We start from the raw sequence: 24,740 nt of genomic DNA, 5'->3' as shown, positions 1-24,740 counted from the left end.
AGAGTCATCATACTGTACCCTGATGATCTATACATTCCAGTGTGCATGAATTATACTTGTTACAACAAAGCACAGTTGCTAAAAATAAAAAACAACAGAAATAAACGAATGACTGTATATCAACCTAGTAGCATCATCATACAGAAAATAAATCTTTCATGTGATTTTAAAACAGTATTTTGATTGACCATCTCTAGTGGGATCTATCCTTAGGCTAAGAAGAACTACCAAGAAATCTTAAACTGGTCTTAGTAGTTTTACGGTTAATAGTACTGTTAATTTGAAACTATTAAATTATAGGACAACTCAAATAGATAATTATATTGTTATTTTCAGCATAAAAAATAAAAACATAAAATGCAAGAAGTTAAAAAGCTTAGTAACTTTTGGGCTTCCCTGGTGGCACAGTGGTTGAGAGTCCGCCTCCCAGTGCAGGGGACACGGGTTCAAGCCCTGGTCCGGGAAGATCCCACATGCCACAGAGTAACTAAACCCGTGTGCCACAATTACCGAGCCTGCTCTCTAGAGCCCACGAGCCAGAACTACTGAAGCCCGTGCGCCTAGAGCCTGTGCTCCGCAACAAGAGAAGCCACCGCAATGAGAAGCCCGCGCACCGCAATGACGAGTAGCCCACGTTCACCACAACTAGAGAAAGCCCGCGCGCAGCAACGAAGGCCCAACGCAGCCAAAAATAAATAAAATAAATAGATTTATTTAAAAAAAAATGTATGCTGTCCTTCTCTAAAAAGTAGACAGCATACACCTGTGGTTTAAACTTTGACATCTTATATTAGGTTGAAATGTGATTAATATGTTTGATGATACTTTGGGGACACAATACCTGCCTTTTTACAGTGTATTCCTATAGTCCTAGGACTGTGTGTGGGAAAATAATGTAGTTTATGGATGTCAGGAATGCTGTTCCTGTGGCTTTGTTTTAATGACCTGAAGAAACTTGAGCATTCTAAATATTTCATTCACTCTGTTTGGCTTTCAGAAATTTCCTAGGGAATAATGCTTGGCATTCTTCTTGCTCAATTATAAAAGTCTGAAATGCTTGTTCTAAAATATTCAAGCTATACACAAGGTTTTAAAGTGAAATGCCTCCTCCTCCTCAGTGCCACCAATTATACTGTACAGAGGCAACCACTGTTTCTTGGGTGAATGCTTTCAAATGGACGTTTAAATTGAGATTTTAGACGTTCCCATAATATACGGAGAGTGTAGGAAGCTTAACTTTTCCTGTAGTATCTCAAGCTGTTTTTTCCTTTCCCACCTGCTTCTCTCCTGTATTTCTCTCTCTTGAGAAATGGATATCTCTATCCACCTATTGACCCCAGTTAGAAGCCATAGCCTCTGCATCCCTTTCACGGCACCCTAATTTCTGGTTAATTACCACTTCCTATCATTGCTGTCTCCTAAATATGACTTGAATCCACTTGCTGCTCCTCTTCTCCAGGGACGCGGATTACATCCAGCTCCCTTATCCTCTCTAACTGAACTCTGTCCCACCTCCCACCCATCACTCATTCAGCCTCCAGATTCAAGCTTCTGAAACACAAGTGAGATTGCCTTCTTCCTCCTCAAAAACCAAGGAGGATTCCCAGTTACCTTCAGTTGCCATAACTCTTTGATGTACTTGTTATATGAACTTTTTATACTGGTCTCAGTTAATTTATCAGCGTCCTCTGTTGCCCTCTTCCTCCTTCCCATCATGTACCCTTCACCATATCAAACTACTTGAATTTCTCAGCATTCTCTGGATATAATATACTGTTTCCTGCATCTGTGGCTTTGTGATTGCAGTGCCCCTTGCCTGGAACACCTCTCCTTTCTGGGCTCAGTAAATTTCTCCTCTAGGCCCAACTCAAATGTTCCCTCTTGAGAAGTATTCTGGGACCCTCTCAGAATCTTCTTTCCTTCATAATAGTCTTTACCAACATGATGTTGTGGCTGCTTGGGCCCTTCATTAGATCAAGGGTTGGCAAACTTTTTCCATAAAGGACTAGATAGTAAATATTTTTGATCTCTGTGAGGACTACTCAACTTCGCCATTGAAGCTTGAAAGTAGCTGTAGACTGTAGGTAAATGAATGAGCATGGCTGCGTTTTAATAAACTTTATCCATGGACACTGAAATTTGAATTTCATATCAGCTCACATGTCACAATATTATTCTTATGATTTTTTTCAACCTTTTTTTTTTTTTTTTTTTAAATTTTTTTTTGGCTGTGTTGGGTCTTCGTTTCTGTGCGAGGGCTTTCTCTAGTTGTGGCAAGCGGGGGCCACTCTTCATCGCGGTGCGCGGGCCTCTGACTATCGCGGCCTCTCTTGTTGCGGAGCACAGGCTCCAGACGCGCAGGCTCAGTAGTTGTGGCTCACGGACTTAGTTGCTCCGCGGCATGTGGGATCTTCCCAGACCAGGGCTCGAGCCCGTGTCCCCTGCATTGGCAGGCAGATTCTCAACCACTGCGCCACCAGGGAAGCCCTTTTTCAACCTTTTGAAAATGTAAAAACCATTCTTAAGTCATGGGCCATACAGAAACAGGTGGTAGGCTAGATTTGACCCAGGGGCCATAGTTTGCCAGTCCGGGCATTAGAGGGTGGGCTGTCAAGGGTAGGCTTTGTATATTTTTGTACATCACCCCCACCCCCACCCCCCATGCCTCAATTCATTTCTAAGCAAGTAATGACTGAATAGCATTTTTTTGTGGAATAAATGCTTAAGTAAAGAATCACTTGAAATATGTAGTTTCTTTTTTTTTTTCCAGTTTTTTTTAACTTGAAGTATAGTTGATTTACAGTGTTGTGCCAGTCTCTGCTGTGCAGCAAAGTTACTCAGTTATACACATATATATATTCTTTTTTTATGTAGTTTCTAAACAAATGTGAAGACTAATGGGACTTCACATTGAGAATTACTAGTCATTTTTTATATTTATTAATAAACATTTTCAGAAAAGAAAGTGTTAAAAAGTTGCATAATATAGAGGAGCTCGTAGTGCCTCTCTATGTAGAAGACAGCTCTGGCCAGGAAAGATATAATAAGTAAGCAAATAGTCTCTGTTCACAGAAGAGAATAGTGGAAAGTGCTCCAAATTCTTAATTTGAATCAGAGATTAGATTAAAATACCTTCTCCATCCTTTCCTTGTACCTGGCCTGGAGAAAATCATGTCATGGCTTTTATCCAGTGGTGGCTAAGTTTTCAGAGGGTTTTTCATATGCTGCTAGCTACATCATGGATGTAACAGGCTCTCAGTCGTCTGGCTGTCAGTCAGGCCTATAGCCTGTGGTTTGAATCCTGGCTCAGTGCTATCTTTTCTATGTCCTTCACCACATCACCAAATCATCTAAGGCTTGGTTTCCTCATCAGTATAATGGCAAGAATTACATAATGCCTGGCTTGTATGATTGTTTGAAAATTAGGGATAGTATGTTAAAAATAGAACATGTAAAATAGCAGCACCTAGCACAAAGTGGGCACTGAATAAATACTACCTGCTGTTGTTTTTGTTTGTTTCCCCCAGTATTAGTCGTTTTATGTTGTTGTCTTTTTTTTTTTTTGGCTTTTTTTTCATTATTTACAAGAATTGTGGGAGGGAGTTAAGGTTTACAGGAACAACTCAATCATTCCAGTAAGTTATGTTCAGACAGTGTGGTCCAGCAACTTTAAGTCTTTGTTTTTATTTTTATATAACCTGCAAATACAGCCAAGTTTACTGGGTTTCTTTTCTTTTTCAAGATTTGTTTTTGATATGCACCATTTTTAAAGTCTTTATTGAATTTATTATAATATTGCTTCTGTTTCATGTTTTGGGTTTTTGGCCTTGAGGCATGTGGGATCTTAGCTCCCCGACCAGGGATTGAACCCTCACCCCCTGCACTGGAAGGTGAAGTCTTAACCACTGGACCGCCAGGGAAGTCCCTTTACTGGGTTTCTTTAGTCGTCTTTTTAGAAATTAAAAAAGTCATTGAATACCAGGTAATATAAAGTGCTATGTGTGGTTATCTTAACATTTGGACATTCATTTGGAAAGACAGGGCAGTACACTCAATCACATAGAACTCTAGCAGTATACTCCATACCCTGGGATATCTGTTCTTAAAATACCTTGTTCCTCCCAAAGTAAAAACTGTGCAGAATATCTGGTCATATCCCAGTCTTTGTACTAGGCAGAGAATTTCCTCTTTTGTTAGATAAACAACCTGATTAGCTAGATAAAATGAAGGGATTTTGTAAACTGTTTATATCTACTTGTTCCTCCTTTTTAGCAGTATTCTGAGCTCCTGTGTAGGGAAAAAAAATAGCTAAAGGGTAAAATGACTTTAAAACTCTAAGAACTGAAACTGCTATTGGTTGGCCCTGTGATAATTTATTGATTTAATTTGAATAAGCTTTTTCACCTCATACTCAGCATTATTCATCTTTTAAACATTTTATAGGGTCGTTGTGTCCAAGAACTTGTGGCAGCTGTTCTTTAAAACATTCTGTTAAAAAAATGGTAAATTTGGGGAATTCCCTGGCAGTCCAGTGGTTAGGACTCCACGCTTCCACTGCAAGGGACACGGGTTCAATCCCTGGTCGGAGAGCTAAGATCCCGCGAGCCAGAGAACACAGCCAAAAAAAAAAGGTAAATTTATGTGGAATCCGAACAAGCGCAGATAATTATTCACTATTATGGATTTATTTTTAAGTAATTAATTAATTTATTTTTTGGCTGCGTTGGGTCTTCATTGCTGAGCGTGGGCTTTCTCTAGTTGCGGCAAGCGGGGGCTACTCTTCGTTGCGGTGCACGGGCTTCTCTTGTTGTGGAGCATGGGCTCTAGGCACGCGGGCTCAGTAGCTGTGGTGCACGGGCTTAGTTGCTCCGCAACATGTAGGCTCTTCCCGGACCAGGGCTCAAACCCGTGTCCCCTGCATTGGCAGACGGATTCTTAACCACTGCGCCACCAGGGAAGTCTTATTTCTAAGAAGGGACACATAAACGGTTAGAATGGGCTTAACTGTAAAAGCAGTTTGCAGGGCATGTCACACATCTGATAGGGTGCAGCCCTTGTGCCATCTGGGCTACCAGCAGAGCTGTCTGGCAGTAATGGCATTGTTAAGGGGCTGTCGAATGCCAGGGGCATTGCGTTGTTGGAAATGAGATTATGTTAGGTGCGTTACTGCCTGCAATTTTCTGGAACTTAGTAATGTGCCTAAGATATATAGCTTGCTAATCAGGATTTTCCATGTAGATTATCACCATAGATAATTGATTTTTTAAGAAAAATATTTCCAGAACTTTAACTTGGAATACCTAGAATATATCTACCCCTACTATACTGTTGGCAGTGAGATTGGAAACTTGCTGGACACCACGGGGAGTGGAAGGTAAGTAGGGGGAATGGGGATAGCTCCTCCAGCTAGAGCTTTGCAAATGCACATTTTCTCCCTTGTGTTTGTCTCTTCCCCTCTTTTTAGTGCCTGTCCAACATTTATATGATTATCTACTAGAAATATCCGTTAGACATCTTATTGAAGTCTCAAATTCATATGTTCGGAGGACAGCTTCCCTGTGGTTCCTTCCTCCCCCCACCCTTCCACATTCTCCTTGGAGGGCAGCTCCACCATTGACCTGGCCTACATCCTGTCAGTCACCTGGTCCTGTGGACTCTTCCCTTCTGTATATCTGGAAATCTGTCCCTTCCTTCCAACTCCCACTTTTGTCCTCGTTCTTTCTCTGAATCAACTGCAGAAATGTATTTCTGCAGGTCTGCCCATATCCAGCCCAAGTCAGAGTGACCTTTCTAAAACCCAAATTGGGTTATGTCATTTCTTCTGACAACCTCAGTGACTTACCCATTGCCTTCAGATTTCGATCCAAACTCTTTATAATTGGACCCCTGCCTTTTTGTTCAGCCTCCCTCTTTAACCTTGTCTGTATGCTCTCTGCATTCCTTTTTTAAAGCAGTTTGTTCCCTCAGTCAATGGTCCATTCTTTCATTTGCTCATCAAACATTTATTGGCCACCTATATGGGTCAGGCACTATGCTTAAGTATGAGGCAATCAACGGAACCAGTCCTTAGACCTTTCACTGATCTTTCACACTCTTAATCAGGATCAACTAGGTTATATTGCCGTAACATTTATCCTGAAATCTCACTGTTTGTTTTAACACAACAGAGTTTTATTACTTGTAATGATGCTTATCAATCATGGGTTTGCAGAGGCTCTGCTCCACACAGGAACTCTCTTCCATTCAAGGGGTTCAGGCTTGTAGCTACAGCAGCTGAAACTCACAGTGTTCTTGGGCACTGTGACAGAGGAGGACGGAGACTGGATGGGCTTCTCCCTGTCTCAGCCCAAAAGTGACATGTGTCCCTTCTGCTCATATTTCATTACGCAAAACTAGTCAAATGGTCCCACCTAACAGCAAGGGGAGGCTGGGTGCCGTAGGCAAGAACATGAAATATCTAGTGAACATTATGGTCTGTAGCACAGTCACTGAAATATAATCGGTCACCTGACTTCTTGTCGGTCTCATCCATTGAACTTTATTTATTTATTGGCTGCGTTGGGTCTTCGTTGCTGCGCGCAGGCTTTCTCTAGTTGCGGCGAGCAGGGACTATTCTTTGTTGTGGTGCGCAGGCTTCTCATTGCAGTGGCTTCTCTTGCTGGGGAGCATGGGCTCTAGGTGCGTGGGCTTCTGTAGTTGCAGCATGCGGGCTCAATAGTTGTGGCTCACGGGCTCTAGAGCGCAGCCTCAGTAGTTGTGGTGCACGGGCTTAGTTGTTCCGCGGCATGTGGGATCTTCCCGGACCAGGGCTCGAACCCATGTCCCCTGCATTGGCAGGCGGATTCTTAACCACTGCGCCACCAGGGAAGTCCCTCATCCATTGAACTTTAAATTTCTCAAGAGCTGACGCTGTATCTGCCTTGCTTTGTATCCTAAGCACAGGGCCATACAGTAGGCTTCTGATGATTTTTTGTTGAATGAGTGTCCTTGAACTTGGATTCAACTCAAGTCTCTTCCTTTAAGAAACCTTCCCTTACCATCCCCCTACCACCTCCCTGCCAACCTGGGTTAGGTGTCTCTTTCCAATGTCATTGTGGTATCCTGTGCATACCTCCACCATAGCACTCCTCACCCTGTATTAGTACTCTTTTTTTTTTTTTGTCCTCTGTCCACTAGTTAATCAGTTTCTCTAGGTCGGGGACTATGGCTTTCTTTTATATTCTTTTGAAAATTTGTATTAAACAATTTTAAAGCAATTTTTTAAAACCTAAAAAATAAAACATTGGGCTTCCCTAGTGGTGCAGTGGTTAAGAATCCACCTGCCAATGCCGGGGATGTGGGTTCGAGCCCTGGTCTGGGAAGATCCCACATGCTGCAGAGCAACTAAGCCCGTGCGCCACAACTACTGAGCCTGCGCTCTAGAGCCCACGAGCCACAACTACTGAGCCCACTGCCACAACTACTGAAGCCCGTGAGCCTAGAGCCTGTGCTCTGCAACAAGAGAAGCCACTGCAACGAGAAGCCCACACACTGCAACGAAGAGTAGCCCCTGCTCGCTGCAACTAGAGAAAAGCCCATGCACAGCAATGAAGACCCAACAAAGCCAAATTAATTAATTAATTAATTTAAAAATTACTGAGAATTCCCTGGCGGTCCAGTGGTTATGACTCGGTGCTTTCACTGCAGTGGCCTGGGTTCAGTCCCTGATCGGGGAACTAACATCCCGCAAGCTGCGTGCTGCGGGCAAAAAAAAGAAAAAGAAAAAAGAAATAAAACATTACTGTTTTAGCTGAACCCCTTTATGTAATTCTCCCCACATTTCTTTATTTTTTCACTACACCCTTGTCCCTAATCAATATAATGATTTTTCTGTGTCCATGAGGATACTAAGTTGTCCCAGGAGGAGCACCTGTGTCATGAATCCAAGAGTTCATATATGGATGGGTGTGTTCTGTGGGTTCGTTTATCTATCTCTGCAGGGATATCACCTATCTTGATGAAAAGAGCTTCACAAAAGGTCTGATACACTTGGTTGGCTAGTCCCCCAGTTTGATCTGCCTCAAAATTGCAGAAGTTCTAACCTCTGCATCTCCTGTTCCTGGCTCATTGTAATACCTAATGAATATTTGCTGAATAAATGACAAATTTTTTTTTCTTAGTGTGTCATTTTCAGAATCGCTTAGGAGCTTTGCCATTTATTTCTTTTTAGATAATTTGTATTTAAAAATCAAGCTTCAGAATAAGAATTTACTGACCAGAACACCACTTACTGTTTTATAAGGTAGGAGGGAGTAAACCCTCTGGCTAAAATAAAGAATATTTTGTTTTGGTTTTTGCAGTAAATTTTCAATGGATTGTCAAGGAAACTTACTGAGGAGAGGAACTATTTGCTGGTAATAGTGTTTGCTTTGAAGTATGACTACAAAGTAATGCAGCTCGCTTCCTCCAGCTGCAGTGTTATATGTAGTCTTACCTCATATAGTCATGCTTTGAATGTACAAAGCAATAACACTGGCTAGATTTACTCATTAATATTTCACATTTACTGATATTTAGAAATTAAATTATACTCTGTGGTACAAGTTTTCTTTTCTTTGCTTTAGCTTTGAGATGTCCCTTTAAAGGTCTTTCATTTGGACTATAACCTAATTGGATGGCCCTAGTCAGCCTTTGAAGCAAATGCTTAGGTTTAGAATGGCTGGTAAACACTTTGCCAAGAAGTGGGAAATCTCTAGGAAGAAAGACTACATGTTATTATTTATATAGCAAATCAGTGAAGGATTAACCCATTTTTCTACTTTTTCTTCTTGAATCTCCCTTACAGATTAGATAGATATGACTTAAATGCCATTGCCTAGAGAGTCTTTGGAGGACTTCTAAAAAACTTTTTGGCTTGAATTAACAAAGATGATTATATTTGGGTTTATTTTTCTTTTGATAAGGAATTTTTGAAAATGTAAGATTGGCCACAGTTATCGAGGAGAATGGGTACGGCAGTGATCCCCTTTTTCTTTTATGGAAATGATTTAATATAGTAAAACTAAGGGTAACCTGAGAGGCCACTCCTCTGGAGTGTAGACTCTGAAGAAGATAGTGATGGCACTGACTACTTTAGCTTTTAAAAAATTACTGTGATCTTAAAACTAGTTTTATTTTATTGAGCTGAAGTTCACATAACATTAACCATTTTAAAGTAAGTCCGTGGCATTTAGCAACCACCACTTATGTCTAGTTTCAAAACATTTTCATCATTCCAAAATAAAACCTGTATCCATTAAGCAGTTACTCCCTATTCTTCCCTTCCTCCAGTCCCTGGCAACCACCAATCTCCTTTCTGTCTCTATGGATTTACCTATTCTGCATATTTTATATAAGTGGAATTATACAATATGTGACTTTTTGAGTCTGGCTTTCACTTACCATAATGTTCTCAAGCGTAACATTTATGTTCCTTTTTATGGCTGAAAACTAATCCTTGTATGTATGTGCCATGTTTTGTTTATCCATTCATCCGTTGTTGGACATTTGAATTATTTGTGCTTTTTGGTTATTGTGAATAATGCTGCTAGGAGCATTTGTGTCCAAGTGTTAGGGTACCCATTTTCAATTCTTTGGGGTATGGCGTATACCTGGGAGTGGAGTTGCTAGATCATATGGTAATTTTATGTTTAACTTTTTGAGGAACAGCCTAACTTCCACAGTGCCTAAACTATTTTACATTCCTACCAGCAGTGTATGAAGGTTCCTGTTTCTCTACATCCTTGTCAGTACTTATTATTTAAAAATTGTAACCATTCTAGTGGGTGTTAAGTGGTATCTATCTCATGGTGGTTTTACTTTGTACTTCTCTAGTGACTAATGGTGTTGATCATCTTTTCATGTGCCTGTTGGCTATTTGTATATCTTTTTTGGAGAAATGCTGTTTGTCATTTTGTCCTTGAGTTCTTTATATATTTTGGATACTGGACCCTTATCAGATGATTTGCAAATATTTTCTTCCATTCTGTAGGTTGTCTTTTCACATCCTTGATAATGTCCTTCGATGCACAGAAGTTTTTAATTTTGATGAAGTCTAATTTATCAAAAATTTTTTGGTTTTGTTTCTCAGGCTTTTGTTGTCATGTCTAAGAATTTGGCCTATGTTACCAAATCCAGGGTCATTAAGATTTACCCCTGTTTATAGTTTTAGCTCTTACGTTTAGGTTGTTGGTCCACTATGAGTTAATTTTTATATATGGCATGAAGTAGGAGTCCAACAAAGACTCTTATTTAAAAGCATAATTTCATGAAACCTCCACATAAAAAATTAATTATTTGGCCGCACCTCTTGGCTTGTGGGCTCTTAGTTCCTCAGCCAGGGATTGAACCCAGGCCACTGCAGTGAAAGTGCCGAGTCCTAACCACTGGACCGCCAGGGAATTCCCTCACATAGTACTTTTTTTTTTTTTTTTTTTTAACTCTTTCTATTTATTTATTTATTTATTTATAGCTGTGTTAGGTCTTCGTTTCGTGCGAGGGCTTTCTCTAGTTGCGGCAAGCGGGGGCCACTCTTCATCGTGGTGCGGGAGCCACTCTTCATCGCGGTGCGCGGGCCTCTCACTAACGCAGCTCCTCCCCACAGGCTCCAGATGCGCAGGCTCAGCAGTTGTGGCTCACGGGCCCAGTTGCTCCGTGGCATGTGGGATCCTCCCAGACCAGGGCTCGAACCCGTGTCCCCTGCATTAGCAGGCAGATTCTCAACCACTGCACCACCAGGGAAGCCCCCACATAGTACTTTTAATATCCCTTGATTAACTATATATACACGCCAACCTAAAACTACTGTGGATTTTATATTATTTTAAGCTATTCCATGTTGCATTAATCAAATCAGAGTTTATATTTTTTTTTTTAAAATAGTGTTTGTAAGTTTAAGACATTATTTTCTCAGTCCATGGGCTATATATTGGTGACTGTATATGGATTCATGGATTTCCTTCTTATATCTTGTGGTCCCCTCTAAGTCTGCAGATCATAGATTTTGTAGAAGAGCATCAGGAGAATCTATCATGGCAAGAAGGAAAGGGATTAAAGATGAAGAAAAAGGTAGAATTTCCAAGGGCTCATAGTTGCAGAGACCTTACGTGGGAGAGAGAATGCTGGAAGGTAGGTAACTGGAAGTTAGTGGTGAGATCTGTGAGCACCAGAGAGGAAGGAGTGATTTCTTTCAGGCAACAAAGATGACTGCAGAATAGAAGTTAAGTGCTGGGGAGTGGAGGAGTGGGTGGGGAATACGGTTTGGAATAGGGCCTGAGACCCAAAAGATATCATCAGAAAGTGATTGTTTAGGGAGCAATTGAGGATTCCTTTAGTTTTGGAAATAATGCCAACCCAATGCTACCTCCAAATGAGGAGTAAAGCTAACTTTATTTAGCATCTGTCCTAGAGAGGGTTAAGGAAAAGAAACTAGGGAAATTCTAGATTTTATTTCAACCATGACTCCAATACTGGTTAAGTTTGAATTAGTAACCTATATTCTGTATCAATATTTTGTGTTTGTTTGGTTTCTTTTCATTTCTTTTTTTAAAATTAATTTTATTGCAGTATAGTTGCTTACAATGTTGTGTTAATTTCTGCTGTACAGCAAAGTGACTCAGTTATATATATATTCTTTTTCATATTCTTTTTCATTATGGTTTATCACATGATATTGAATATAGTTCCCTGTGCTATACAGTACGACCTTGTTGTTTATCCATCCTATATATACTAGTTTGCATCTGCTAGTCCCAAACTCCCAATCCTTCCCTCTGCCACTGCTCCCCCCCACCCCACCCTTGGCAACCACAAGTCTGTTCTCTCTGTCTGTGAGTCTGTTTCTGTTTCATAGATATGTTCATTTGGGTCGCATTTGAGATTCCACTATAGGTGATATCATATGGTATTTGTCTTTCTTTCTGACTTACTTCGCTAAGTATGATAATCTCTAGGTCCATCCATGTTGCTGCAAATAGCATTATTTCATTCTTTTTTACGGCTGAGTAGTATTCCATTGTGTATATATGTACCACCTCTTCTTTATCCATTCATCTGTTGATGGACATTTAGATTGTTTCCTTGTTTTGGCTATTGCAAATAGTGCTGCTGTGAACATAGGGGTGCATGTATCTTTTTAGTTTTGTCTGGGTGTATGTCCAGGAGTGGGATTGCTGGATCATATGGCAACACTATTTTTAGTTTTTTGAGGAACCTCCATACTGTTTTCCATAGTGGCTGCACCAATTTACATTCCCACCAACAGTTTAAGAGGGTTCCCTTTTCTCCACATCCTCTCCAGCATTTATTATTTGTAGACATTTTAATGATGGCCATTAAATGTCATTTCTTGATAAAGTTTCCTAGTAAAAGAATTCCAGTTTTATCTCAGCTGAAAGAATGACGAAAAGAAATCTTTCTAGTCCTCATGTCTGTGAGAGAGCTAGGTTCTCAGCGCATACTTAGAGCTTAGGGTGATGTGTAGTATCGGCTATGGCCATCTGATGGAGCAGGAACTGGGGCACACAGGAGTGAGAACCTTGGAGGGAAAGTTGGGACTGTGGTGCCAACTAGGGCCAAGGCCAGCTCTTCATAGCACTCACAGGCTCATCAGTGACAATCTTTGTTTTTTGTGTTTTTTTGAGTGTCTTTGTCAGCTGTGTGTTCAAAGGGCTTTAGAGAAATGAACAAAGGAGAGGATAGATTGGACAACTGAGTGAAAGTCTGAAGGGGGAACACATAATGGCCGCTGGTTCAGATGCCCTTCTGCTTTTACTAGGCAGATTGTCTGCTTTTTCATACAGAAATGAAAGCTACTTTTCAAGAAGTGATTTGGAGAGGTATCAACAAAGAATGGATCTTAGGTATTTTTTTGTGGTGTTTAAACTCTGAATTTGTATGAATGTGTCTTTTTGAGTTTTTAACTACCCATGTGACCTCTGTGACTTTCAGGTGCTACTCGTGAGCAGTAGTCGCCATCCAGACCGATGGATTGTCCCTGGAGGAGGCATGGAGCCCGAGGAGGAGCCAAGTGTGGCAGCAGTCCGTGAAGTCTGTGAGGAGGTATGCACTGTGAACAAAGGGCACGACTGTACCTTGTCATCATGAACCTGTCATGTCTGTGTAGTTCTTTAATTTATCACCACTCACTGAATGAACAGACTCATGATCACAGAAAGAAAGCACTTAGCAGTTACCACATGCCTCCTTGATTCAGGGGGCAATCAGGTTGTGACATGGTGATGTTTATCAGGCACTCTGTGCAAGGGGAGGGCTCATAGTAGTGACCGTATCTGATTATACCAGACAGTCCTTTGTGATTTCCTATGGATCTCTTCCCACACTGCCTCTGTTACCTGTGGCAGAAGATCAAGAATCAAATAGTTCATCAGCCCTAAGAAATAAGAGGAGTAAGCAGTATTGGTATTAATGGCTTATTCTCATTAACCTTTGGGTGAGGAGGAGGCAGCCCTTGTTCTCCTATGCTCCCTGGGTCCTGGCAATAGAGCAGTGGCTAAAGCAATAGTTCTGTTAGCCAGAAGTTGTTAATGGTGCACCTTGAGAGACAATAGTATCTTCTTTTTTATTTGGTCACATGATATTCAACATATATGTATTGAGTTCTTGGGCCATGCCCCGTATATCTTACTAGATACTCTAGAATAAACAGTCAGAAGTCAAATCTTGGTTCCCTTACTTCAAGGGCTTACAATTTTGTTGGGGAAACTGAGAAACAAGTTGCAATTCAAAACCAGGAAGAAGGAACTAATGTTTCTCCATAGCCTCTTGTAGCAATACCATGCTCTGCTCTGCTTATGCTAATCTCGTTTAGGAGTCCTAACTCAGTGGTGTAAGTTTTACCACCCCCATTTACTTGCCTTGCCTACATAGGGCTTTTTAGATCCATTTCCTTGTTCCAGAAGGGACTTAAGACTGATTCTAAGGACATAAAGTAGAGCTTAGAAAAAGTCTAAATTCTGCAATTTTTTTTGGTCAAGCCCTTGCTGAAGTCTTCTTAGACTAATTTTACTTTGGAATACCCAAGGAATTCTTTCCTTGCTCTGAAGTCCTGCAAACTTATGATGACTCGTGCCACTCTCATTTTATCATATATCTGGGTATCTATAACTAGATTTTAACCTCTGAGGACAAAGATTATATTTCCTATTTTAAATCCTCCCTTCTTGTGCCTAGTACACAGCTGGGTGAATAGAAAGTAATTAACACATGCTTCTATGACAGATGGAACATAAAAGTCCTGGAGAAATACCCCAATTGGAAATGATCAGAGTTCTTTCTGGAGGATCTCAAAGGTTTGACTATTCAAATAAGTGTGGTAGGGCCAGTTGGTGGACCTAAGCTACATAATTTTGATTTCAATCCAGTTGGCTTCTGTGAGTTCAGAGGCACCTAAGGCAAAAGTGATGTTTGACAGAGTTATTGCGGCTCTGTGGATTCAGACAGGTTGTTGGAAGACCTGAAATAGACTGATGGTTCTAGAATAGAGAGGAAGGAAAAAGTTCAGAGACCTTGGGCAAAACTTGCTGCCTGGTTTAGAAGTTTTGGGGGAAGTGTGACAGCTTTACCTCTGTAGAGCACATTTGGATTTGGCATCTGTCTCAGGAAAACTTATACCCGTTGTTGTTACTATTGTTTCGTTTAGTGCTACAGTCGAATTGTCCTTGGGTTATATAAGTGCAACTAAGATGTAGAAAACTAGATGATTGCAATAGGAAGTATGGTGGGGGAGTTGAAAAGGATATAGGGTTACCCTTTTGTTTCCTGGAAATTACATACCATCCTTCAGTAGGTAAAAGGGGGAATAGAGTGGAGAATAAAGTGGAGTTGGGACATGAGAAGGTGAACAATGCAGCACAGATAATTAAAGTATACTTTTCATATGGTCAATATCTTACCTACCTCCTGTCTTAAAGGGAATCCCAAGCTTGAAATTAAACCCTGCCTGCCATTCTCAGCCCTGAAGAATCCTGCCTGACTTTGACCAAATTTTTTACTCTCCAGTCAAGAGTCATACCATACCCTGTTCTTTATTCCAGCATTATTGAGAGGATAAAGAATAAGGTACCAAATAAACCAAGTATTCGTACAAACAGTATAAATTAGAGAAATGTGTCATTATAAAGACAAACATTTCCGTGGCTTACATCAAAATAGAATGGAGGGGGTGGCTTTTCTAATTCCACGTCTATCAACAGAGAATAAGACTTGAATCAGAGAGGATGTAGGTAGATGTTTTTTATTGTCCTTGAAGGGTAACTTTTGGAAGCAGAAACCACTGTTCAGGGGTTTATTTAATGTTTTTCAAATGTTTTCAAAATGTTTTCAAAATGTTATGACTTTTTTTTAAAATTTTTTAATTTATTTATTATTTTTATTTTTGGCTGTGTTGGGTCTTCGTTTCTGTGTGAGGGCTTTCTCCAGTTGCGGCGAGTGGGGGCCACTCTTCATCGCGGTGCGCGGGCCTCTCACTATCGCGGCCTCTCTTGTTGCGGAGCAGAGGCTCCAGACGCTCAGGCTCAGTAGTTGTGGCTCACGGGCCCAGTTGCTCCGCGGCATGTGGGATCTTCCCAGACCAGGGCTCGAACCCGTGTCCCCTGCATTGGCAGGCAGATTCTCAACCACTGCACCACCAGGGAAGCCCTCAAAATGTTATGACTTTTTAAAAGCACACATTCAAAAACTTTGTTCTTTCCTAATGCTTGCAGATCTGATTGCTATATTTATAAGCATAGGAGATTTTTAAGGGGGCTTTGGATAATGTCATTTTTAAGGGGCCTTTGGATAATGCCTAGGCAGTTCATTGAAGACTTTTAGATGTTTCAAATTACAGTTTTTTAAAGAATGTCAGTTGTCTGACTTTAAAAAAATGAAAATCTTATGAGGCTCTTCAGCAAAAAGTCCTGTGAATGTCATGTATTAAACTTATAAATAAGATGAATATTAAATATTCCCATAATGTATATAAACTTACTAAGATTTTCAACTTAAAATCACAAGTCAGAAATAAGTTATTCAGTTATACTTTCAGAGTCGAGGTTACCATCTAATAGGCCAAATTCTTTTAAACATTACAAAATCATAAAATATGTCTGGTCTCCTTCACCTTTCCTGTTAAATGAGGCCAGGACTCAGGGGTGGCCTGTTAGGAAAGGCCGATCCAGTTCACTGCAGCTCAGTCGAGACTGTAACTTCACAAGGCTGGCTAGCGGTCATGGAATCCACGTGGGTGGTGATGGGTACTGAGTGAGCCATCTGTAGTATCTGGCACACTAGGCTAACTTTGTGCTTCACCCTGAAGGTCTCTTCCTCCATGTAGTCTTCATGATTCCTCCCTGCAGACTTGTTCTCTGTATGTGTTTCCATTGCAGTCTGTACTTCTAGCATCGTATTTATCATGTTTTATTCATATCACTTGTCTAGTTGTCTTCTGTGCTAGACTTTACACTCTGTGTAGCCAGGTACCATTCTTTCTTGCTCACTGTTGAATCCCCAGTGCTTAACACATAACAAGTGCTGAACAAAATAAGTGTTGCAGTTTTTGGCGTGACCGCTAGAGCAGCCACATAAATGCAGTTGAGGTAGGCCCTTTTGGGTTGTCAGGAGTAGACATAACATCTACAGGTCCCTCAGTTAATTGAGGGAGAAGAATATGGCAGTATCACAGCAGCTGCCCAGCCAGGCTGTGCAGAACTGGAAACTTAGGTCACAGAGCACAGGCAGGCCTTGCTCGCAGTGGGTAGATGGATGGTGGGAATGCACTGTATACAGCTCAAGAGCCTGGTCACCATACCAGAGGCCCAGCCCCTCTCTTCCACTGTGGAGCGCTGCCTTTCTAATGTCTTCTTAGCCTCCCGGCTTCTGCTTACCACTTTTTTTTTTTTTTTTTTTTTTTTTTAATTTTTGGCTGCGTTGGGTCTTCACTGCTGCACACGGGCTTTCTCTAGTTGCAGCGAGTGGGGGCTACTCTTCATTGCGGTGCACGGGCTTCTCATAGCGGTGGCTTTTCTTGTTGCAGAGCACGGGCTCTAGGTGCGAGGGCTCAGTAGTTGTGGCACATAGGCTCTAGAGCACAGGCTCAGTAGCTGTAGCACGTGGGCTCAGTAGTTGTGGTGCACGGGCTTAGTTGCTCCGCGGCATGTGGGATCTTCCCAGACCAGGGCTCGAACCCGTGTCCCCTGAATTGGCAGGCAGATTCTCAACCACTGCACCACCAGGGAAGTCCCAGTTTACCACTTTTTGTTTGGTGTTTTTCCTCCCTTGTGTATCACTAACCTGTCTGTTGACTCACTCTGTCTGTGTATCTCACATTCAGCCTTCCTAAGAGAGGACTTGATTGGTTTTGCCTACTTACAACCTTTAGAGCTGCCAGGCCACATCAGTTTCTAGCCATTTTGAAGATGTCTGCTTTACCTTTGCATCAGTTGCTGGTTTCTTATTCCTCTAACTGAGCTCAGAGTGGCAAGGTCATGTGCTATAAAACATGACAGCCTGTGCTTAAGTACTGCCTGCAGCAGCTGTACCAATCGTCCTGTAGTATGGTATGTAGTAAAAAGATATTTAATAACACAGGAAAATATTTGCAGCACATTCCTAAGTGATCAAAGCAGGTTATGAAACAGTATTTATGATAGAAAACCATTTAGTGGGGAAGAAACACGTGTGTCTATTTGTACAGAAAGAACAGATAACACTACTTGTACACTTACTATGTGCCAAGCTGTGTTTAAGGGTTTTGCATATGTCGCCTCATTTCCTCACCAGATCCAATGAAGTAGGAACTGTTATTATCTACATTTTATGGGTTGAGATTCAGTGAGATCAAGTAATTTGTCCTGGCACGCCAGGACAAATTGTGCCCAGCTGAATGTGCTCAAGTGCTCAAGGTAAGATTTGAATCCAGAACATCTAGTCTTAGCACCCACACTCCTAATGCTTTGAAAGAATGCCCATCAGATGTTCACAGTGGTTATCTTTGGGTTAGCTCTTAGATTATCAAGTTTTCTACATTGAACATATATTTGTTACTAGAAAAATTTTCTGTATAAACGTGGATGGAATGAGGTTATTAAGTAGTTTATCATGGCATTGTCAGTCGCAGATACCATAAAACTCAACCTGTTCTGAAGCTTTGTTCAACCCAGCTTAAAACGTTTAGCATATTGGCTGAATCTCAGAAACAGATAAATCTGTAGCACTTGAAACATTACCAGTCACATTTGTGGCAGTCCAGTTGTTAAGACTTCACTTTCCAATGCAGGGGGTGTGGGTTCTATCCCTAGTCAGGGAGCTAAGATCCCACGTGCCTCTCGGCCAAAAAACCAAAACATAAAACAGAAACAATATTGTAACAAATTCAGTAAAGACTTTAAAAATGGTCCACGTCAAAAAAAAAAACAAAATCTTTAAAGGGCTGAAATATTCCCTTTTGGAAACTGGCTTCCAATTTTCAGCTGCTTCTAGTTAAAGTCCTATTGTAGTGACCCCTCAAAGGGATGAGGCTTTCTCCCAGGACTGGCCATGGGCCTTGGTAACAGTGCATCTCTAGCAAAGGCTAGTATGAGCCAGCCATGTGATGCTCTCTCAGTAATAAAAAAGAAAAGCACTTCTTTGTGTGGTTTTCAGAGCTGTTCTTTCTTGCTAATTCAATGGGAAAGGTAAAACTGCTGGCTGACAGGGAAGAAAGAGAAGCTGGATCTGAAACTGTTCTGTCTTCTGTTAAACTGTTATGTTTCCATTTCTTTCATCCATTCTCACCTCAGCCAAACCAAGAATGTTATCACAAAGATACAATACATCTGAAAACAGAAACAGGAAAAAATTATGTGCAAACTTCAACTGGATTCTCTTCAAGGGTGACAAAAATGGGTACCTTCTGCCTTTAGAGAAATGTAGCCAGTGATAACTGAGAGTGTGGCCAAATGCCAGTTCCTTTTATCTGCTGCCTCATGTCTGGACAAGGTCCGTATCCATATCCATTTCTAGCATATAAATTATAAAGTTTTTGTAGGCAGCCTGATAATTAACCTGTGACATAGGCCTAGCTTTAAAAAAAAAAAAAGGAACTTGTTCTCTGACTTCCTCACTTGTGTCCTAATATCACACTTCTCTGCTGCTCCTTTGTCTCTTACCACCTGTTGCTTTGCCACATAAATTCACTATCATGGAAATTTTTTCAAGTCAGTGATGTCGCTTTAAACTTCCCTGTACCTTGCTGCCCTCCCTCAAGTTTTGGGGGTTTTTTGTTTTGTTTTGGCCTCGCTGTGCAGTTCGTGGCTTCTTATATTTCCCTGACCAGGGATCGAACCTGCGCTGCCTGCAGTGGAAGCGTGGTGTCTTAACCATTGGACCGCCAGGGGGGAATTCCGTCAAGTTTTTGATACACTGTGTTATGTAAACATTTCACAGCATGTTTGACTGAATTCACCTTCATTTAAGATAGTTTTTTGAACATCTAGATGCTTTAATATAGTATCAAGGATCATGGTTGCCTTGAGCCCAGAACTGCTTCCTGATTATCTCTAGCCTTACTAATCTTATTTATGTCAGCCTATCAAGAATTTATTGTAACCCTTCTTGATCTCATTTGTATTTTCAGATAAGAACATGGAAAATGCCATAGTGAACTTTATTTTTAAAATCTATATCTTCTTATCCCAATTCCTGTACTATGTGTTCCCTGTCCCTGCAAAAAAAAAAAAAAAAAAAAAAAAGGTTGTACTCTCTTTTTTATGTAACATAGCAACCAGAAGGCTCCCGTTGGTATCTCAGAACTGTCTCTGACAGCGAAACAGTGTTTCATGTCTCTTGTTATATACAAGTAGAACATTTGAAAAGCCTGTGACTGGGCTTCCCTGGTGGCGCAGTGGTTGAGAATCTGCCTGCCAATGCAGGGGACATGGGTTCGAGCCCTGGTCTGGGAAGATCCCACGTGCCGCGGAGCTACTAGGCCCGTGAGCCACAATTACTGAGCCTGCGCGTCTGGAGCCTGTGCTCCGCAACGAGAGGCCATGATAGTGAGCGGCCTGCGCACCGCGATGAAGAGTGGCCCCCACTTGCCGCAACTAGAGAGAGCCCTCACACAGAAACGAAGACCCAACACAGCCATAAATAAATAAATAAATGAAAATGAAAATGGAAAAAAAAAGATTAAAAAAAAAAGAAAAGCCTGTGACTACTTGGGAATAATTTGAAACACAGTTTTGTCAGCCTTTTTTTAGCTCATAGTGTTTGACTCTGTTTGGAGTGGAGAATAAAGTGAAGGCTCTGTGTGACTGTGTTGTATTTTCATCTTTACTTTTTGGCCCAGCCTAAGCAGTTATGAATGGAAGGTGGGGATAGTGTATCACAGAATTTATTAGTGAAATATGTTAATTTTTTTTTAATTTAGAACTTTAACCACAAAATATATATCATAATATATTAAGAATAATTTCAGTCATTTCAACATGATAAATAAAACAGGGGGAAGTAATGTAGACCAGGGGTCTCCAGCTCATAAGCTTGTAGGGAAGCAGTCAGGCAGTTGACGGTGGGTGTAGCTCTGGTAAAGTGGGGAGAGCCTACCCTAGACCAGAGACGGTCCTCTTCAGGCCTAGCCGGTAGTTTTCATGTGGCAATTAAGACGCAGTTTGACTCTGATGTTTTAAGAGAAGCATGAAAGCTGGATTTTTTTTTTAATATATATATATTTTTATAAATTTATTTTATTTTTGGCTGCGTTGGGTCTTCGTTGCTACGCGTGGGCTTTCTCTAGTTGCGGTGAGCAGGGGCCACTCTTTGTTGCAGTGAGCGGGCTTCTCACTGCGGTGGCTTCTCTTGTTGCGGAGCACGGGGTCTAGGCCCGCGGGCTTCAGTAGCTGTGGCTCGCGGGCTCTAGAGCGCAGGCTCAATAGTTGTGGCGCACGGGCTTAGTTGCTCCGCGGCATGTGGGATCTTCCCGGACCAGGGCTCGAACCTATGTCCCCTGCATTGGCAGGGGGATTCTTAACCACTGCGCCACCAGGGAAGCCCCGAAAGCTGGATTCTTATGTGAGATCCCCTGATCTTTCAACATAAGCAACTAATTTTTAAAATTCGTTTTTAAAATGTCAGTCAAATAATATATGCCTAGTAGATTAAAACAACAGCAGTAGTAGTACTAAAAGGCTCATAATGGAAAACAACCAAAAGATGTGTTCTTAATTAGGTGGATGATCTGTTTTGCAGATTTTTACTTTATTTTGAACTGTAAACTGAGAAGCTCCAAGCTCTTGGAAGAAGATAGTTTTATTTTTTAGTCTCCTAAATGATAAATGAAGGCAAATAAAGGTTTTTAACCTTGGGAATATTGCATTGTTTAATAGAAATGTTAATATGAGAAAATATATCCAGATGTAAATTACTGTAAATCAAGAGAGATCACAAACCAACCCCATTTGTTTGTTGAAAAGCAGGCTTTATTTAGGTAGCATTTTCTGAATTTCTATTATTTAATTTTTAAGGAATTTAAAAACCACGTGAATGTGAATTATTAATAATAATGTACATGTATGTTATATGCACCTATAGATTTATCTTTAAAATTGTTTAAGGGAATTCCCTGGTGGTCCAGTGATTTGGATTCTGTGCTTCCACTGCAGGGTTCAATACCAGCCAGGGAACTAGGATCCCACAAGCCACGTGCCAAAAAATTAATAATAATAATAAATTTTTAAAAATTGCTTCAAAAATAGGCAGAGGATTTTTCTATGGTTAAAATTTTTCAAAATAAAAAGTTCGGAAGAAAATAAGCTTAAACACTTATCATTTGCCACCTACAGTGAAAGTCTTCAGGCGGAAACCACGAAGTACAACAATGATGGATGCCACTTTCCCCAAGAAAAATGGTGTTTTTATAAGTACTACCATGTCTTTATTTTTACTCGGTAAAAAGATAGATATTTTTAGCTTCTTTGGTCAAAGCATTATAAAATGTAAGAATCATGTCTCTTAATGCATTATATTTAATTATCTTATTCTGGTAATTTATTCTTTTTTAAGAATTTAATGGGAAATGTGGCTCAGTGGTAAAACATTTCAGGAAAGCCTTTGTTTACCTAACATGGGGATACATGTTTGTGTGTGGCAACATGTTTATTCTGTGGTCCTAGAAAAGCATATACACAAAAATATAGCAAAAGAAGTTAAGAGCTTTTCCTTAGAAAAAGTCATTTTGAATATATAAAATGATCAGAGAAAACATACCACGTCTTAGATGGAAGACCGTTGGTGTGAGGCCGTTTTATGTTAGAGTACAGATTGAATCCCGCGGATCTCTGGCAAAGGCCCTTAAGTAAATCCGTATTGAATCTCCTGTTTCTGGCAGCTGAGAACTTAGAAAGGGCCTTTCCTCTCAGTTACAGTTCAGGGATGAAAGGAGACCTTGGCATAGACACTGCCTCCAGTGAAGGGCTTGGCTGAGGCAGCTGTGATAATCCCTGTGCTCAGTTTTTGCTCTGTGCTCACATGACCGAGAATGTAATTCAACTCTGGCCCCAGAGCAAGGGAGGCCTCTCTCTCCTTTCAGAGGAGCACTCCTCTCTGCTCCTAGGCTGCCTCGAAATGGTAAATGGCTACTCCTAGGTTACTTCCACGATGACTTCTGGAGTCAACCTTAAAATGATTGAGAATTTTTAGTGACTGTCATTTCGGCTTTTGTAAAAATACTTAATGGATACTCTTGGCTTTATGAAAAGTGTTATTCAAAATGTTATTACATATTTATGTTATTGACCTTGTTTAAATACACAGGTGCTTTTTTTTAAAGTTTATTATTTATTTATTTATTTTATTTTTGGCTGTGTTGGGTCTTCGTTGCTGCGCATGGGGTTTCTTTAGTTGGGGCGAGTGGGGGCTACTCTTCGTTGCAGTGCGTGGGCTTCTCATTGCAGTGGCTTCTCGTTGCGGAGCACAGGCTCTAGGCGCATGGGCTTCAGTAGTTGTGGTGCGCAGGCTCAGTAGTTGTGGTGCATGGGTTTAGTTGCTCTGCGGCATGTGGGATCTTCCTGGACCAGGGATTGAAACCGTGTCCCCTGCATTGGCAGGTGGCACTGCACCACCAGGGAAGTCCTACACAGGTGTTTTTGACTAGGAATTTCCATTAGAGCTATTTGTAAAAATTTTAATATTAAGAATAGAAACAATATAATCTGAACAGGACTCTTATTCTGAGGGCTTTTAAGTGCTCACTCTAGCATTTAGTGATGCTATTAGTGTAGCCAGTTTGATTACTTAAGTAATTAAGCTGGTGACTACTTAAGCTCACCATTTTTCTGATTATAAAAGTAATACATGCTCCTAGCAGAATGAAAAGCCAGACAGTACAAAGATGATGGTATGTTACCATAGTTCCTTGGCTGATTATTTTTTCTCCAACTATTTAATTAAGAAATTTTACAAACATGTAAGTGATACTTTAAAAGAGTGAAACAAACGCTGTATACCTTCTTCTAGGTGTAATATCTGTTGACTTGTTGCATATTTGCTTTATCTCTCTGTGTTTATATCCATACCCTATTTTTTGCCATTCCATTTGAAAATAAGTTGTAGCTATCATGGCACACTACCTCTAAGTTCTGTTCTTTATTTAGCATGCATCTCTTTAGGATAAGGCCAGTCCCCTACATAACTATATACCATTGTCGCACCTAAGAAAATTCATAATAATTCCATAACATCGTCTAATATTTACTCCGTATTCAAATGTCCCCAACTATCCTGAAATGTCTATTATATCTGTTTGTTTCCTCACACATTACAATTGGAGGTATGTCTTTTCAGGCTATATGATATAGATATATTTATACAATAAATAGAACCATAATCTCAGCCTTTTCACACCCTGCTCACCATGATGCTGACTTTTTAAAAGAGTCCAGGATCATTGTCTGATAGAATGTCTCATATTATGGTTTTGTTTGATTGTTTCTTCCAGGTGTCTTTTAACTTATTTCCTTATCCTCTGTATTTCCAGCAACTTAGTCTAGAGCAGTGTTGTCCAGTGGAATATTCTGAAGTGATGGAAGTGTTCTATATCTGCAGTGTTCAGTGTGGTAGCCACTAGCCATATATGCCTATTTAAATTAATGAAAATTAAATAAAATTTAAAATTCAGTTCCTTAGTCATACTAGGCATATTTTAAGTTCAGTAGCTACATGTGGATAGTGGCTACCATATTGAATAGCACACATCTAGAGGCTTGATTAGATTTAGGGTAAGCATTTTTGACAAGTTGCTGCATAGGTGATGTCATGTACTTCCTAATACTTAATGTCATGAGGCACATAATGTCAGGTTGCTTTGCCATTCGTGATAAAACGTTTGATCAGGTAATAACTGACAGTGTCTCCATTGTAGAAGTACATTTCTCCTTATGCAGCAAAATTGGTTAAGTAATCTGTTGAACAGTTCTTCCAGGCTATATGAGTCTCTTGTCTCCCAACAACCCAACATTTCTTTTTTTTTAAAAACTTATTTATTTTTGGCTGCATTGGGTCTTTGTTGCTACACGCGTGGGCTCTCTCTAGTTGCGGAGAGCAGGGGCTACTCTTCGTGGCGGTGCGCCGGCTTCTCATCGCAGAGGCTTCTCTTGTTGCGGAGCACAGGCTCTAGGCATGCGGGCTTCAGTAGTTGTGGCTCGCGGGCTCAGTAGTTGTGGCACACGGGCTTAGTTGCTCCGCGGCATGTG

At 40.7% G+C, this 24,740-nt stretch overlaps 1 protein-coding gene across 1 annotated transcript in view; it reads left to right on the top strand.

Annotated features, from left to right (window-relative positions):
* The window catches only part of NUDT3 (nudix hydrolase 3), a 127,157-nt gene that overhangs the window by 61,673 nt on the left and 40,744 nt on the right, over positions 1 to 24,740 (top strand). Inside the window, exon 2 of the mRNA XM_057554459.1 lies at positions 12,967 to 13,077. Within this exon, the coding sequence (XP_057410442.1) occupies positions 12,967 to 13,077 (111 nt within the window). The remainder of the gene's footprint in view (positions 1 to 12,966; positions 13,078 to 24,740) is intronic.

Source organism: Balaenoptera acutorostrata, chromosome 10, assembly GCF_949987535.1.
Source record: "Balaenoptera acutorostrata chromosome 10, mBalAcu1.1, whole genome shotgun sequence".
Lineage (NCBI taxonomy): Eukaryota > Metazoa > Chordata > Mammalia > Artiodactyla > Balaenopteridae > Balaenoptera > Balaenoptera acutorostrata.
Note: the sequence above shows the minus strand (reverse complement) of the source record. Positions and strands in the feature narration are given on the sequence as shown.